The sequence below is a fragment of the Piliocolobus tephrosceles genome, chromosome 18, assembly GCF_002776525.5.
Source record: "Piliocolobus tephrosceles isolate RC106 chromosome 18, ASM277652v3, whole genome shotgun sequence".
NCBI lineage: Eukaryota > Metazoa > Chordata > Mammalia > Primates > Cercopithecidae > Piliocolobus > Piliocolobus tephrosceles.
This window is the reverse complement of record NC_045451.1, coordinates 22,609,006-22,626,652: the sequence shown is the minus strand read 5'-3', so window position 1 is coordinate 22,626,652 and position 17,647 is coordinate 22,609,006. Positions and strand designations below refer to the sequence as shown.

General features: G+C 38.5%; 1 protein-coding gene across 3 annotated transcripts in view; it reads left to right on the top strand.

Moving 5' to 3' along the window:
- The window catches only part of WDR7 (WD repeat domain 7), a 386,547-nt gene that overhangs the window by 317,135 nt on the left and 51,765 nt on the right, over positions 1–17,647 (top strand). For 2 of the 3 annotated variants that reach the window (XM_023218353.3, XM_023218354.1), the window contains exon 25: positions 713–812. In XM_023218353.3, coding sequence (XP_023074121.1) covers positions 713–812 — 100 coding nt within the window. Of the gene's footprint in view, positions 1–712; positions 813–3,746; positions 4,536–17,647 lie in introns of those variants that run through there. The other variant, XM_023218355.3, reaches the window with a different exon arrangement.

Below are 17,647 nucleotides of genomic sequence, written 5' to 3'. Positions count from 1 at the left end.
ATAAATAATAAATCAATTTCTTACAATCTTCAAACTATCCTTGCTGAATTATGCAATATAATATAAGTACCAAATATGCTTATTCACACTGCTAAAAGCCATGGCTATTATTTAGATAAGCTGGTAAACATGAGAAATCAAGGAAACTTGACCGGATAACTTTTTCTGGTAGACAGTTTTCTAATTTTATTCTAAATTACTGATATGAACTTCAGCGTAAATTTTAGGTAGTCTTTTTATGATTGTTCTGCCAGAAAGTATATTTTACTCTTTAATACTATAATAAACCAGGAGAACATAATTACATGAAATATGTAAGCCTTTTCATCTTTTCCATTTCTGCGCAAATAGAAATATTTGCATAGTAGGCACTGTAGCAAAACTGGATTTTCATATTTAATTTTTTTGTATTTGGCCCTTATTTCTTGTTTCAAAAATTCAAGGGTGTTTGTGATTGTAAGTTGTTTCTGTTGAAAATAATTATTAAGAGGCCAAAGTGATATTCTACATCATTTTTCTTTCAGTTAATTTTTAAGAATTACTAAAATGAAACGTTTTTGAAAAATCAGAATATATTTACTATGGATATATTTATTTCAAAATATATATCAGAGCTAACTTTAACCTTTGAAATGTTGCTGTCCACTTCCAAGTGCAGGTCATCTCACCTGGCTTCTTGTTTTTGTTTTTGTTGTTAAAATGTTCAACTCAGGTTCTACATGGTCAGCTATTATGAGCGGAATCACAGAATAGCAGTTGGAGCTCGCCATGGTTCAGTGGCCCTGTACGACATCCGGACTGGAAAATGTCAGGTAAATAAATCATTGTGACTTCCTCTCCATAAAGCGTGGAAGTTATTGAAAGGAGAGAGAGGCTAGCACTTCACCAGTTGACGTGCTGAGCTGCTGGAACATTATGGATAATGCTAAAGGGATCAATAGTTTAATGAAGGACGCACAGAATATAGAGCCCTACTGTCTTCATTCACTGGGACTGAAGGGTTGCCACAGAAGAGTTCATAAGAGAGCCCAGAGTAAGGTGACACTGCTGACAAACTATTTTGCAATACATATTTTCTTATTTTAAGCCGAGTTTTCTGATCTTATTTTTGCCATGTGTTTTCTGAAAAGTTTGATGATATGTTATTATGATATAATGATTGAACAAAAATTAATTTTCTCTAAGCGAAATGAGGTGTTTCACAATTATAAGACAGTGATCTAGTCAGAGTTCAAAAAAGAAGAAGTCACAACAGCATTCGTTATAGTTCTATGAAAAGGAAATAGATGCTGTACTTGAAATACTACTTTTTATACTTTATAACACTCTTTATGCTTTTATAACACTTCACTGTTTATGAAAAATTCTTGATTTTGTTCCTGATCTTGATCACCTCATTCTTAAAATATACCAGTTGGGAAGAGAGGGCAAATCTAACCCCACTTTAGATACAAAAGAATTGAAACATAGCCTTAAATCACTTTATCCCAGAGTCTCACTGTTTCTTCACAAAATCGGGGTTAGGCTCCACTGTGATCATGGTAAATGTATAATATTGCATTGGTAAATAGTTCCAAGTCATAGTTTATTTTATTTCTTTGTAGCATTTATTAATGTGGATATATTCAACCATGTTATCATATTAGGAATTTCCAGAAGGATAGGAAGAAATTCATAAGGATGTAGCTAAAATGTTAAACTGTCTCTTCAATTTAATGAACTATTAATTAATTATCTAAAAGCTTGTCTGACTTTTTTCCATGAAGTAGTTCTAAGAGATGGTAACAGGTGTTCAGGTGTGGGGGTAAAAATTTCAGGGGTCAGACAAGTTTAGGGGATACTGTTGGAATGTTAAACAGCTTTGTTTGTTCAGACCTTCTCAAAGTCACTAGTGTGTGAATGTGCATTGAACATTTTCTGGGAGTGCGTCAAGTATGCACTATTTGCCATATTTGTTTAACTCAAATTTTTTGTGTGATTTTTTTTTTTAAGACATTAACTCCCCACCATAATCTTCCACTGTGGGCCCTCACTGAGAACAATGAAACCACTCTGAATACTTGTTTAAAAGTTAAATTGCATGTTGTTTATAAGATCCTTTCATAAGAGAGATGGGTTCTTCAGAGAGCATTTTCAGATTCTCTTTTGTTAAGACAGTTTTTAAAACTGGAGTATATTACTGCTAGTAAATTTGAGAGAAGTAAACCGCAAGCATCTACCAGCTAAAGAAAAAAAAAAAGAACGAGGCGACAAGGCGACCTTGTCAGGCTTCTTTAAAAATGAAGTGAGGAAATCACAGGGAGGACTCTTTGTTACCACATAAGACACAGCTGCCACCAGCAGAGGAAAAGGGAGGCGGTGTGAGCACTGTGAGGCGAGCCCAAGACGAGTGAGAGAATTTCTCATTAAGAATTAATGAGAAAGGAACAAGTTGTACTTCGGGATATATTTCTTTATTTTTCTTCCTACTAAGTGGTCTCAGTGAAGATCTTGGTAACATGCAAAAAAAAAAAAATTGAATATCTTAGGTTTTTCAATTAAAATACTTGAGAAATGCTTATCAAAGACATTCTTTCTTAACTCAAATATGTAATGTCATTCATATTCCATCATATGTATGTCATTTTAGTATATTTAGGCATTTTATTTTTGTTTTGTTTGTTTTTGAGATGGAGTCTCTCTCTGTTGCCCAGGCTAAAGTACAGTGGTGTGATCTTGGCTCACTGCAACCTCTGCATCGAGGGTTCAAGCTATTCTCAGTTCAAGTGATTCTCACTTCAGCCTCCTGAGTAGCTGGCATTACAGGCACCCGCCACCACGCCCAGCTAATTTTTTTGTATTTTTGGTAGAGACGGGGTTTCACCATGTTGGCCAGGCTGGTCTCAAACTCATGACCTCAAGTGATCCGCCCACCTCAGCCTCCCAAAGTGCTGGGAGTACAGGCATGAGCCACCACGTCCAGCCTATTTAGACATTTTAGTGTCCCCATAATTTTTCCTACCTCATCTTCTTGATTTTGATACCCAAAGTTATCAACCCAAATTATTGAATAACGTTTACCTTCCACTTCTGTATGAAAGAGAAGGCTGCACCTTACTCTCATCATTCAGAACATGAAAGCAAAGCTCAATCTCTAAGGTCAATCATTACTTTTGTCAGTTACCAGTTATAACCAGCGACACTGAACTCCTAAGCTGTTCTCTTAATTCTTTTATGTTACTAGCATTATAGTATTTGGGAAAAAAGGAGCCAACATTTGAAACAAAATTCATAGTATGGGTAGCATGTTTAGAAATGATGTATTATAGGTGAATCAAAGGATCATTTTGAACTAAGAATGCAATGAAGAAGCATTTCTTAAAGAATCTGTTGGAATCGGTTAACAAAGGATGTGGGACAATTTTTTTAGCATGAACAAAGACATAGAGATATCACATAAAAATACATATAAAGGGATAACTAGAAAATTCACTTGGCTGTAGGGTTATGGTCCCAGTTGGATGGAAAAATACGACATGATCAGTTAGATGGTGGGAATCACACTGAAGGGAAAGAAAGGATCCTGAGGCTGAGAAGAGGCCCAGTGGGGTCTGAGAACCCATGACTGAGAGACCAAAGGGTCATATATGTCCCCTGTTGTCATTGTGAGATTGGTTGGTAAAAGATAAAGGAAAAATTAAGTCCCTTTCCCTTACCTTTTGGTATTGACTTCTACCTTTTTTTTAATCTTTTTTTTTTTTTTTTAGATCTGTTATTCCCAGATTATGCAAAACCACAGGAAAAATATGGCATGTTGGTCTGAAACATGAATTGTCCTTATATCAAACGTTGACAAATTATGGCCTGAAGCTAGCCCGCCACTTGTTTTCGTAATTAAAGTTTTATACGAACACAAGCACACACATTCATTTATATATTGTCTACTACAATGGCAGAATTGAGTAGTTGTCACTGACAAAAACTGTTCTGTGGTCCACAAGCCTAAAATATTATCTGGCCCTTTACAGAAAGGGTTTGCTAACCCCTGCCTGAAATAATTGAGGAGGAAGAGTCAACTAATTTAACAGTGATTTAAAACATTATAGTATAATATAGAGGATAAGGATAACTAGACATTTGTGTGGGGTTGCACTCCATCTCTATGTTAATGATTATTGATATAATCATATGGATATAAGGTTAATATAATTAACTTTGTATCCTTGGAAAAGTTTATCAATTTCTGTAAGCTGAAGCTTCCTGATTTGTAAAATGGTAACAGAAATAATGTCTATTATTGTTAGAAGTATTAAAGAGAAATTTATCTACACACTTGTTAACAAACATGGTAAAGCAGACTTTATCAAAGGGGGCCAGGGTGGTGGGCATAGTGAACACCACCACAGGGTCTTGCAGTGAGGGAGAAGACTCCAGCTCCTGCAAGGACAGTTGGGGATTTATAACAAAGGAGCAGGGTGGGGTCAGTGCATGGAAAATTGTAGTTGGCCCTTGAACAAAGGTTTGGACTGTGAGGGTTCACCTATACGTGGATTTTTTTTTCAATAAAAGTTACGTCGAGTGTGCCTTGCCTCTCCTGCCCCCTCTTACACCTCCTTCACCTCTTTGGCCTCTGCCACCCCTGAGACAGCAAGACCAACCCCTCTTCTTCATCCTCCTCCTCTGCCTACTCAACATGAAGATGAGGAGGATGAAGGCCTTTATGATGATTCATTTCCACTTAATGAGGAGTAAATAGATTTTCTCTTCCTTATGATTTTAACATTTTCTTTTCTCTAGCTTAATTGTAAGAATACAGTATATAACACATATAACATACAAAATATGTGTTAAATGACTGTTTATGTTATTGTTTAAGGCTTCTGGTCTTCTAGTACTCTATAAGTAGTAATCAAATTTGGGGAAAATCAAAAGTTACATGTTGATTTTTAACTATGGGAGTCAGCACCCCTTCCCCTGCATTCTTCAAGAGTCAACTGTACTACAAAGAAATATCAAGGATAAGGGGTTTCTGGCTAAGCTGACTTGACAGGATTCTTGCTGAAGGCAGGCCAAGGGATTAAGATATCAGAGGCCCAGGGAGGTGGATTTTCTCCTAACTGACAGGATTCTTGTTCACACTGCATTCAAGTAGGACAGAGAGGGAAGCCCAAGTTCAGGCCTAGTCAAGCAAGGAACTCAGAGGAGCCTGATGAAGGTTTTGGTCAAAGGAGAGAGTCCATGTCAGAAGTCAATATGGTAACTTAGGTAAAATTCTTAGCCAGTACCAGCCAAGTAGTTAGCATTCAGTAAATGTTGGTGAGTATTATATTAAAATAAAGTTGTAAATGTATTACAATTAAATTCCATTAATTGTAGGGAATTTTACGGATGAAACTGGAGACATCTAGGCTTTTGTAGGTTCTAGGGCTAGGAGTTCACCCTGCTCAATAGGGAGTGCTTGGGTGGGAGAGTTGAAGCAGCGCTGCCTTAGGCCATGTGAAGGTTTCCTTTCTGCAGGCTGCTCTTGCCTGTGGTGGTAGCTGAGTCTCCACTGATTATGGAGATCAGAAACTTTGATGCAATTCGGTAGTTAAAGTCCTGCTGTGCTGCTGACAGCGCTTTTACTTGGGAACCGCCAGCGATTTAGGAATATACCTGACTGGAATTTTACTTAATTTTTTTTTTTTTAAGTATCTAACTCCCTGTGAAGAAGTGCTTAAATTTTGTTGATAGGCTGTGCTCTTGCTAAGCAGATGAATTAGGGTCCCTGACTCCTTAGCGATCCAGGCATGTGTTTGGTTAAGTCAGCAATGAAAATCTTCCCTCTAGCAATATTTGCCTTTGGTTTGGCAGACTTGATATCATATCTCACTGATTTCTAATCCTTTCTGAATGCATTCTTTGTAATAACTGCTTGTTCTTTGCAAGATTCTCTTAGGTTCATGTTAACTAGCTTTCCTAGTGAAGTTTGTACAGTCATCCCTCAGTGGAGTATCCACAGGGAATTGGCTCTGGTCCCCCCTGGGATACCAAAATCCATGGATGCTCAAGTCCCTGATATAAAATGGTGAGGCATTTACATATAACGAAGGCACATCCTCTCATATACTTTAAATCACCCCTAGATTACTTATAACATCTAATACAATGTAAATATTATATAAATAGTTCTACTGTATTGGTTAGGGAATAATGACCAAAAGAAGTCTATACACATTAAATGCAGAAGGATCCATCCATTTTGCCTCCAAATATTTTCCATCAGCAGTTGATTGAATCCAACGGCGAGAAAACCATGGACCAACTATACCGTGTCACTTGGTGGCATCATCCACTTTGGTAGATGTAGGCACTTACTTTCTTCTCATGCTTTTGTGAAGGGCTACCAAAAAAAAAAAAGCAATGATGTGTTAGAGAAAGAAAGTGTAGATGAAGACTTCTCTCTACCAAATTATTAAAATAACTTTACTATTGAAAAGTTTTAAGTTCCTTAAAGAACCTGTTCTTAAAGCTTCCTGTTGTCTAGTGCCTGGTACATAGTAGATGCACAATGCAATGCATGTTGTTCAACTAAAAAACTCTGAGGCTTTAGAATAAAAAAAAAAACTTTAAAAATATAATATGACATAGTAAACCAAAACAAACTGTGCTATAATTATATCAAATATATTAGTTTGGGTATACTTATATTTCAGTATTTCAGAATCACGTCATCAAATTATTGTTTCTGTATAGAGAGAATAGGATATCTTTTTAGAAAAAGCATTGAAAAACCTTTCTTTTGAGTCATAAAAGATCTATCTATATTTCTATATTAAACCATTACCAGGCCTGCCATAGGCCAGATAATGAAATAAATAAAATAGAAGCAAAGATTGGTGATATCTACAGAACTGTGGCAACTGTGGTCTAACTCTAATCCCGTATAGAGCAGGAAGTAAATTCTGGAATGTTAACATGTGCCTTGTCATGCAGCCTACAGGATCCCCTCCAACCCACACCTTCTAGCTTCCACCTTTACCGAGCCACTGAAACCACACACACCCTTGGCATGGCTTCATTCAACTGACTTCCCTCTCTCTCAAATTCTATCTTCCCTTAACTTCCATAGCACTGTCACCTGCCTTGGTTTGCATCTATCTTGTTTACTGGATTTCCTAATCTCTTAGAGGACCTTAATATTAATTCTTGTCACTCTACTGCCCAGGGTACAGATTTCTTCTATCATCTGTTCTTTTTCCTGACTTTGGCTGAATATCCATACATTATTATTGATACTGATTATTCCCTGTAAGCAGGTAAGACAAATCAGGTCTCCAGCCAGGGCCCCGCCTAAACTCCAGCTCCACGACTTCTAACAGTCTGCTAGACATTTCCATTTGGATATCTTTTGTCTCAAATTCAATGTGTCAGACAATCTCTCTAGCCCCTACTTTCTACCAGCATCCTTTCTAACCTGCCTTTTCCTGTAACTGGCATAATAATATGGCACCACAAGTCATGTTGCCTCTCCTTCACCCGTCCATGTCCAGTTACTCAGTTCAGTTAACTTTTCTCTAATGGTATACCTGAAATCTAGCTTTTCTCTCTGCTGACAGCCTAAATTAGACTCTTGGCCTTTGTTCAAGGCCTTTGAGATTCTGGTTTTGATCATCATACATAATCCTCCCCTCCTATGAGCTGTTTCATTCAATAACCCCATTCTCCATCATTCCCTATCCTCCTTTCCCAGGTTACACAGGAAGTATTCAGAAATATCTGTTGGATGATTTATTACAAACACAGTAAGGATTTCAGGAGATGCCTGGTTCCAGTTACATTTATCTTTATATTATATTGAAATGTCTCACCGAGTAAATATAGTTACTCTATACTAATAGGTGAAGCACTCCTGGCAAACAAAAATGCTGAAGACAGTCCACATTAAAATAATGAGTGTTGGCTCTGTGTTTGTTAATGGTTTCATTAATGCTTCTATTGAAATGTATTTTTCCTGCCCTTTGTATTACTTATACGCCTTGTAAGTTACACAGCCCTCTCAGGCTCCTTATTTAGATTCATATTTGTTGCTCAAAATAATTATTTTTTTGTTGGTGTTTATAGTATGCCAAATTTAATGTGATCTCTAAATTCAATTACTAGGCTATTTATTTCCTCTTTCTTACTAGGGAAGGCAGTGTGGTTGCGTAGTGAATAGAGTAGATTCTGAAACTGAGCTGCCTGAATTCAAGTCCTTCCTTGGCTTCTTCTTAGTTTTGTGGCTTTGAGCAAGGCATTTAAACTCTGTACTTATTTCTTCATCTATAAAATGGACATAATAACACTTCTAGCATTGTGTTATAAATATATGTAAAACAATATCAAAAAATGTTAGCTATCCTAATTATTATTTAACCATCGGTTTAAATAAGACTAAATCAGGTCACCCCATTCTGTTCCCTCCTGCTGCGGGATACACTACTTCATACTGGCTAGATCTGTTGAAATTGTTTTCTTAGGATTTTTTTTTTGGCTTTTTTTTTTTTAATTATTATACTTTAATTTCTAGGGTACATGTGCACAACGTGCAGGTTTTTTACATATGTATACATGTGCCATGTTGGTGTGCTGCACCCATTATTGCTGGTTTTTTTTTCCCCAGGACTATTTGAACTAGTAGTAGAATGAATACAACATCAACCAAGTAATTTGCAAATTTCAAGATTATACTTACTAATCTGTCCTCATTCATCTGGCTTAATAATTGTCACTTTGTCTATCCTGATTTTTTCGGTACATTAATCTGGGTTGTCCTACTGATATTTTGTTCTTCAGTGTTTTTAAAAAATGTATTATAACATAAATATTGCTTTTAACATTACTGCCATATTAGACTCCTTCTGAGTAAAGTGATTAAAATTTATTTAACAGACTTTTTTAGAACAGTTTTGGGTTCATAGCAAAATTCAGCAGCAGGTACAGAGATTTTCCATATACCTCTGCTCCCAGGCATGCATAGCCTCCCCCATGATCAGCGTCTCCAATTGACGAACTTATACTGACACATGGTCTCCAAGAGTCAATAGTTTACATTAGGGTTCACTCTTGGTGTTGTGCATTCTATGGGTGTGGGCAAATATATAATGGCATGTATTCTCCCATTATTGTATCATCCAGTATAGTTTCACTGCCCTAGAAATCCTTATTTATATAACTTTTATGAATTTTTTTTTTATGGTAAATTTTGGATGAGCACTGCTAAGTCAAAAGATGTGTGCATTTTATTATCAGAATACTCTGACGCTGTTTCACAAATAGTATACAAGCAACTGTGAATAATGGAATGACTTTTAAACTGTGGGTGTTCTCATAAAAAATGGAACTCCCAGCAGGGCACAGTGGCTCATGCCTGTAATCCCAGCAATTTGGGAGGCCGAGACAGGCAGATCACCTGAAGTCAGGAGTTCGAGACCAGCCTGGTCAACGTGGTGAAACCCCGTCTCTACTGAAAATACAAAAATTAGCTGGGCATGGTGACAGGTGCCTGTAATCCCAGCTACTCAGAGGCTGAGGCGGGAGAATCGCTTGAACCCGGGAGGCGGAGGTTGCAGTGAGCCGAGATCACGCCATTGCACTCCAGACTGAGCGACAAGCAAAATTCTGTCTCCAAAAAAAAAAAAAATATGAAAACCCCCACTGTTGGCCTGTTTTGCCTCCTGTATTTGTCATCTTAAACAACAGATTGTTTCTCCATTTATTCATGATTTATTATTCATTTTGTTTATAAAACAAACTTATGATGGCTCTTATGTGTGCCAGACACTGTATTATAGGCAAGAGATCAAAAAGTAAATATGAACTGTTCCTACCCTCAGGGAACATAATTTGGTATAGAAGGCAGATGTAAATCCGTAATTGAAGTGCCCTGCACAACCTTTCAAGGAGGGCAGCCTGGAGTGATAGGGAAGAAAGCAAGAAGAGCACTAGCCCAGATTTATTTAGGGTCTGGGGAGGATTGGTTAGGAAGGGCTTCCTGAAGGAGAGGATACCTAAACTGAGCAATTAACAATTAGGAGTTAGGGAAAGGAGGGGAAGGGCAAGGGACATTATTCCAGGCAGAAGGTATAACATTTGCAAAGCCCAGAGAACCAAGAAAACATAGGGAAAGAATGCTTATCAGAAACATCAGAAATGTTTCCCCTGATGTGTGTGAATGGTTCATATTACAGCAATTTTCAAATCAGCATAATATGGGGAATTTCACAAATCTTAAATGAGAAACAACTATTCCAATAGATAAGCAGAGACATTTCTTATCTGTGATTTATTACATGCTAAATCAGTAATATAGATATTGTAAACAAAGTTACATAGTATTAGCAAAGTATTAAATAACTGAATGCTGACGTTCTCTATTAGCTAAAATTATATTTTGGGGGACAGGGGACTTAGCAAGGTATGAAAATGTCTTCAGTGTGTGATTTAAAGCATTTAATGAAAATGAGCCAATGTAATTTTCTATGACAGATTTAATTCTGTCAAGCACTCTAAGACACTAGATAGGAAAAGAAAGCTGATATTCAAGTCTAAACAGAAATGTCAGCAAGCACACCTATATTAATGGAAGTTTGGAAAACAATGTGTTCTTCTCTCTAAAAATAACACAGATTTTACTTCTAGTTAGGAGGAGCAGTGGACCTTAGGGATCTTGTGGACAATAAGATTGATGTTTCTTTGAGGCAGAATTTTGAGCTTCAGGCACAGTTTTCACAGAGCAGAAGTCTATAACGCTTATACATCAAGGGCACTTACGTGGTGATTGCAAAAATTGCAGTGAGAATTGACTACAGTACTTAGACAGTGACATTTTAGGTATTTTCTTCCTGCTCTTTTCAGCAGCTGGTTTTATGGCAGGTGTTTTCTGTGACATTCTGGAGCAACAACCAGAAATATGGCATCAGGGGTGATCATAAGATGAATGGTTGGAGAAGACAATGGCTTCCTGACACTGCATTGAAGAACTGCCTAACAAGCTACTAGTTTTAAAAGTGAAATGCTATTTAGAGAGGAACTTCTAGGTAGAGAAACAGATATCCAGAACAATGCCTGAAATTAGAGCATCATTTATTCTGAAAGTTTAAAATTTTTTAAAGAATAGTTTTAACTGACCATGTGGAGAAGTATTTTTCTGTTATTTATCCCACCACTCATGAGTACTTCTTGGTTTTTTTGTTTTGTTTTGTTTTGTTTTTTGTTGTTTGTTTTCTTTTGTTTTGTTTTTCGACAGAGTCTCACTCTGTCGCCCAGGCTGGAGTGCAGTGGCGCAATCTCAGCTCACTGCAACCTCTGTTTCCTGGGTTCAAGGGATTCCTCTGCCTCAGCTGCCTGTGTAGCTGGGATTACAGGTGAGTGCCACCACGCCTGGCTATTTTGTATTTTTGTGGAGACAGGATTTCACCATGTTGGCCAGGCTGGTCTCAAACTCCTGACCTCAAGTGATCAAGTGACCCACCCACCTCAGCCTCCCAAAGTGCTGGGATTACAGGCACGAGCCACCGCACCTAGCCATGAGTACTTCTTATATCTGTGTTACACTTTGAAGGGCAATATTCAAGAATTTTGTACCAAGAAAAAATAAATTATATCCTTTGTAATATCTATAATGGGATGAGGCAGAGAGTTCTACTGTTTACAAACTGAGCAATTATTATAAGCATTTCAGCATCCTTGCAAAAGCATTCGATAGGCTAAAGTATACTTTGATTAAAAATTCACATTATTTTATCTATGTCTTAATGCCATTCTTTCCCATCTAGCCATTCTCTTTTTCTCTTCAACACTAAAAAAAAAATACAAATGCCTAATATATATACATATATGTGTGTGTGCGGGCGTGTATTCCACATATGTATAGTCCACAAAATTAGGAAATATTAGGTAGAAGAGTCCTAGTACATTGAATTCATTCTGGATTCACTGCCTCATATTCTTTATATCCACTCTGAGTATATAAAGAATTTAGAACAAGGTCTGGCATCTTAATAGTTATTTACCAAATATGACTCCTGAGTATTCTAAAACATATGTAATGAGGACATGAGTTTGTCATTCCTGATAGGTTGTAAAGAGATGTTGATGCTGATTTCAGGGGTTTTGTCAAGATTTGGTAGGTCCTGTCTCAAATGGAACTTCAGATGGACCTCAAGTCTAGTAGAGGAAGAGGCATATGCTCGGTACCATTAAAGCCCTGGATCCAGGACCTCAGCCCCAGAAGTCGGTCACTTCATCAAAAATGTTACTCAAGTGTAGGATCATATAAAATGATGTATGTCCTAAACCATTTCCTTTTAAGTTTTATGAAGATAATCTTATTTCCCATCTCTTTTGTTGTGGGACCAAAGACTCTTATCTCCATTGTTGGTCCGTTGATTGTAGTTCTGAAACATTTTTCTTGCTAAGACATACCATTTTCTGTTTAAGTGGACTGACAAATTAAAGATACTTATGAAACATTCTGAGTATAATTCTAGATTTTTGTGTTTTTTTCCAGTCTTTTACAGTCATCTCACTCCTAATTTCATGTGTGTACATGTTTTTTAAAAGCCCGCTTTCCACTCTTATTGTATGAATTATATATCCTATGTAACCCGACTGCATTGCCAAGCACAACTAGCATTAGCTCGTCTTGTCCTTTCCTTTCCTTTCCTTTCCTTTCCTTTCCTTTCCTTTCCTTTCCTTTTCCTTTTCCTTTTCCTTTTCCTTTCTTTGCTTTTCTTGTCTCTTTTCTTTTTTTTTAAATGGGAGTCTCACTTTGTTGCCCAAGCTGGAGTGCAGTGGCTGTTCACAGGCGTGATCATAGTGCCCTACATCCCTGAACTCCTGGACTCAAGTGATCCTCCCAAGTAGCTGGTACTACAGGTACACACTACTGTTACTCAGCTTTGGTTAACTCTAGGTCATAGAGCTTAACTAGTTACAGCAATAGTGAGAGGGATTATCAGAGAGCAGCCTCCCAACCACGGCATTGCTCATGTGCTAGGCACCAGTTAGAATATTTGACAGAGGGAATAAGAGTCTTGGTTAACCCCACTAGTCAGTAAAGTGAAAGTCAATTAAGAGAGATTGTGTTATCATACCTTCAACATATGATACATAGAAGTATTGACATGGCACTATGAAATGCAAAAGGAAATGACTACCTGGGTGGGCAAGGTATGTACAATCTGGCAGGAAAGACAAAGATGAAACAAATAAGTATAATAAAGCTTTTTGGTGCCACAGTAGAATGTGACAGTCCACAGAGGAGGACAGGCTGAATCTTGTGGAGGGGAGAAGAACATGAAAAGGTTGATTAGAAGGGTGATGTTTGGGCTGGGCATGGTGGCTCACGCCTGTAATCCCAGCACTTTGGGAGACTAAGGCGGGTGGATCTCAGGGTCAGGAGTTCGAGACCACCATGGCTAACATGGTGAAACCCCGTCTCTACTAAAAATACAAAAATTAGCCAGGCATGGTGGCGGACATCTAATCCCAGCTACTCAGGAGGCTGAGGCAGGAAAATCACTTGAACCCGGGAGGCAGAAGTTGCAGTGAGCCAAGATCACACTACTGCACTCCAGCCTGGGCCACAGAGCAAGACTCCATCTCGGGGGGAGTCCGGGAAAGTGATATTTGAGTTGACCCCTGAGTAGGTGTTCTGTGGGCAGACATGGGAAAAGAAAACTTGTCAGGGAGAGGATGAAGCATCAACAGAAGCACAGAGAATCATTTAGCTGATGGTGCATTCCAGGGACTGTAAGGTTTTTGTTATGCCTGAAGCAAAGGTTGCAAAGGAATGTGAAAGTGTGATAGAGGAGGAGGCGGACAAGCCTAATGGTTAGGAGGGATGAGATTATGGAAAGCCTCCCCTGGACAGATTGCTTTATAGTTTGGAGTCTCATGAGTCAGCAGTGACAAACACCAATGCCTGCAGAGACGAAGAAGGTGGCATAAATTAATAAAAGATCAGCCCTCTTTGTTTTTATTTTTCCAGTTTTGATAGTACCATCCAAGAAATATTTTCCTTTTTAATTCTACCATCTGTAAAACAACAGGTAAAGCCTTGAACAAAAAGCCAACTGATGGTCTGCTTCAGTATTGGAATTGAGAGGAGTGGAGACTGTGGCAAACCAGAGGGCACATGCTCTATAGAGGAATCAGATGTGCCTCAGATCCCATCACTTGGTGCCAGGTGAAAGTGTGGACCTAGTGTTGCCTGATCTTCAGATTTTTCAAGATAAGCTGAAAATCTGGATTTTTATTTTAAAATCTCCCAATTTTTAATTGTTAGTGACTGATTTCAGAAGTTGAGTGCATAAATCAATACTCTGCTGAATGCCTGGTGTTGCATTCAGAGAATTCACTTGAATGATTTCTCTGAAGCAGGGAAGCAACAAAATCAGATCTTCAATTTTGGAAGGTCGCTGTCCACACTGCTGAGGTTGAATTGAAGAAGGTTTGCTCCTGGAAGCTTTGGGAATGATCCCAGCACAGTCGGTCCGGGCTTGATTGGCATCACTGGTGACTGGGTGAAGAAAAGGAATAAGAATCATGACAAATAGCAAGCAGATTTTGATGAACCTTAAAATACCAGCATGTTAAATATATACACTAAGTAAAAATAGAAATTGATACTATAATGCAGAAGCAAAAGCTTTTTTTTCTGAGAACAGTGAGAAAAAGGATGTGCTACAAACTGATGGGAAAGACAGACATGAGACAACAGAAAAATTTAGTTTAGGTATGGGCAGGAATTTTTAAAAGAAAAGAATTAAAGAATTGTTAGATTTAATAATTAGATATTTCATCTGCAAAGTAATAGCCACAAAAAGGCTTTAAATTAATTTATTATTTCATACAACAAAGCATCCAGAGGTAGGTAGTATGAGGAGCAACTCAACTCAGTGGTATCCTCAGAAACCTGAGTCTATCAGGAAACTCTGTTTTGCTTATTCAGCATCCCAGCCTCTTTGGCAGGACCGCCTCAGGGTACAAGATGGCTGCCACTGAGCCAGCAGCCTATGCAGAGGATACCATCCTGAGGCAGAAAGGAGAATTGTAAAACAAATACACCCTTTGAGAACATCCTCTTCTCTTGTCTTGTTGACCAAAATCGTATCACTTACCCATTCAAAAACCTGTTGCTGGAATGAAAATGGAATTTTCATGATTGACCGAGATTCATTCCTGAGAGAGGAGAGGGCCTCACCCTTCCCTGAGCACAAGGGAGGCAACCAACATTTGCCCTCCCAAGAAAACTTGCTGACATCTGCCCTGGAGTATTCTGAGACAAGTCAACAGGAACATAACGGTTGATGGCAGAGGCTTTGGAATAGATCTGGGTTTGGGTAGCTGCCCTTTAGCTTACTGTCCTTGAGACCCAGAACAAGTGACTTGCTCTCTTTAAACCATCTTCTTTGCCTGAATGATTTTAGGTCCTCTTGAAGATTAATCAAGCCAATGTATGTAAGATATTTAGATTCATGACTGTTATGTTTTAACTACTCAATAAATCGTGGTGGTGGTTTGATTAATAATCATCTTTAAAGGGCAGTGCAGTTAATTTGAAAGAGAATTTTTGCCTTGGTCTAAGAACAAAACTCTTGCCAATAGGAAATATGTTAAAATAACCCCGTCTCTACTAAAAATACAAAAAATTAGCCGGACCTGGTGGCGGGCACCTGTAGTCCCAGCTACTCGGGAGGCTGAGGCAGGAGAATGGCGTGAACCCGGGAGGCGGAGCTTGCAGTGAGCCGAGATCACGCCACTGCACTCCAGCCTGGGCGACAGAGTGAGACTCCGACTCAAAAAAAGAAAAAAAAGTAACTGACCATTAATTGTAAAGTTACTTTAAAAGTTCTCAGCTGTTCCCATTATTATTCCTACTGAAACAGCTGGGATGTTCAAGTGCAGGATAAGCCTTAGAAGATTCGGCTCTGATCCATTCTGACGTCCTGCACGGAGGCCAAGGCCCGCTTTCCCACGGCTTCATTGCACTGAGAGGAGAGGCTGGCCTTGCAAACCTTAGTGTCCCACATCCCTCCCAGCTCAGCTGATCTCTGTTCCTGCTTTTTTTTTTTTTTTTTTTTTTTTTTGAGGCGGAGTCTGGCTCTGTCACCCCGGCTGGAGTACTGTGGCCGGATCTCAGCTCACTGCAAGCTCCGCCTCCCGGGTTTACGCCATTCTCCTGCCTCAGCCTCCCAAGTAGCTGGGACTACAGGCGCCCGCCACCTCGCCCGGCTAGTTTTTTGTATTTTTTAGTATAGACGGGGTTTCACTGTGTTAGCCAGGATGGTCTCGATCTCCTGACCTCGTGATCCGCCCGTCTCGGCCTCCCAAAGTGCTAGGATTACAGGCTTGAGCCACCGCGCCCGGCCTGTTCCTGCTTTAGAGTGAGCTGTTAAGCAGCTTGTAGACAAAGTAGGTGGTTAGAAATAATTTGCTTCATTGCTTTGAATGTTTAACTAGTTAAGAAATTCTCCTCCTTTAAAGTATCATCTTAATCTAGAATATTCATTAATGCAGAGAAAGGTATTGAAAACGTAGTTTACTTTCAAAGGAATGACAGGAGCAAGAAAACATCTATATAATGGCCACCACACCAAGTAAAATGCTTCTATATCATACATACTGAGAGTGGCCTTTATAGTAGTTAGAAAGCCAGCTGCTTAAAGCCTCCTGAGTTTCTCTGGGTGAAAGTCCCAGCAATATGGCATTGTTACTGTGTTGCTGTAATTTATGTAAATGTGTTGTCAGAGATGAATTAAAACTTATAGTTGTAAATCTACAAGGACACAGCCATAACTCACACAGATTTATTACTTATAGACACGTATATCAAGCCTCTAGAATTACTGCCTCTACTGTAGACAGAGGTTAAAGAAGAAGGCAACAACTTACATGCCATTATACCTACACAGCAGTTTGTCATTCATTGGTAGTGGTATGAATACAAAATGCAGGCATGTGGACTGTCCTTCACCCAACACAGCCTAATCCACAAATGTCAGCAAGCATGCCTGCCTCAAAGAAAAATAATCAAATGAGGAGTCCAAAAATTTACTTGTATACCCATTTGCTAAGTTTGTTGTTTAACTTCTCTGAGCCCAAGTTTATTAGGTATAAGACAATTTTTTAAAAAACCTGTCAGTGCCCCCCAGTGTACTCTGCATGGCTTTTAGTGAGGTAACCATGCATGCATTCATTGATTTAAGAAACATTTGTTGAGTGCTACTATATATCAGACACAATACTGTTTTTTAGGCTAAAGGAAATGGTTTCATCCAACATCCTTATTTTTGCAAAAAAAGAGAGAATGAGATGAGACAGGTGAGATGCCTGCTAGAAGTAGGTATGTGAAACGGCTTTTGAAAATTATAAAGCCCATTCAAGGAGAAATAATCATTCATTGTAATACAAACCCAGTATCTCCTTTATATGATGATGTATGTGTGTTTAGTTCTCCACGGATGTTTCCATCTGTCTAGGAGTTCCTTTTATATAAATTCACTGGGCATCACCATTGAGCATTGTTCTTTCCAAACCAAGTGACATATCAGAATCATGTAGGAAGTTTCAAAATAGACTCCTGCTTCCTCAGACCTCCAGAGTTCTTTCATTCAGAATCTTTAAGGGACACAGGTATCTACAT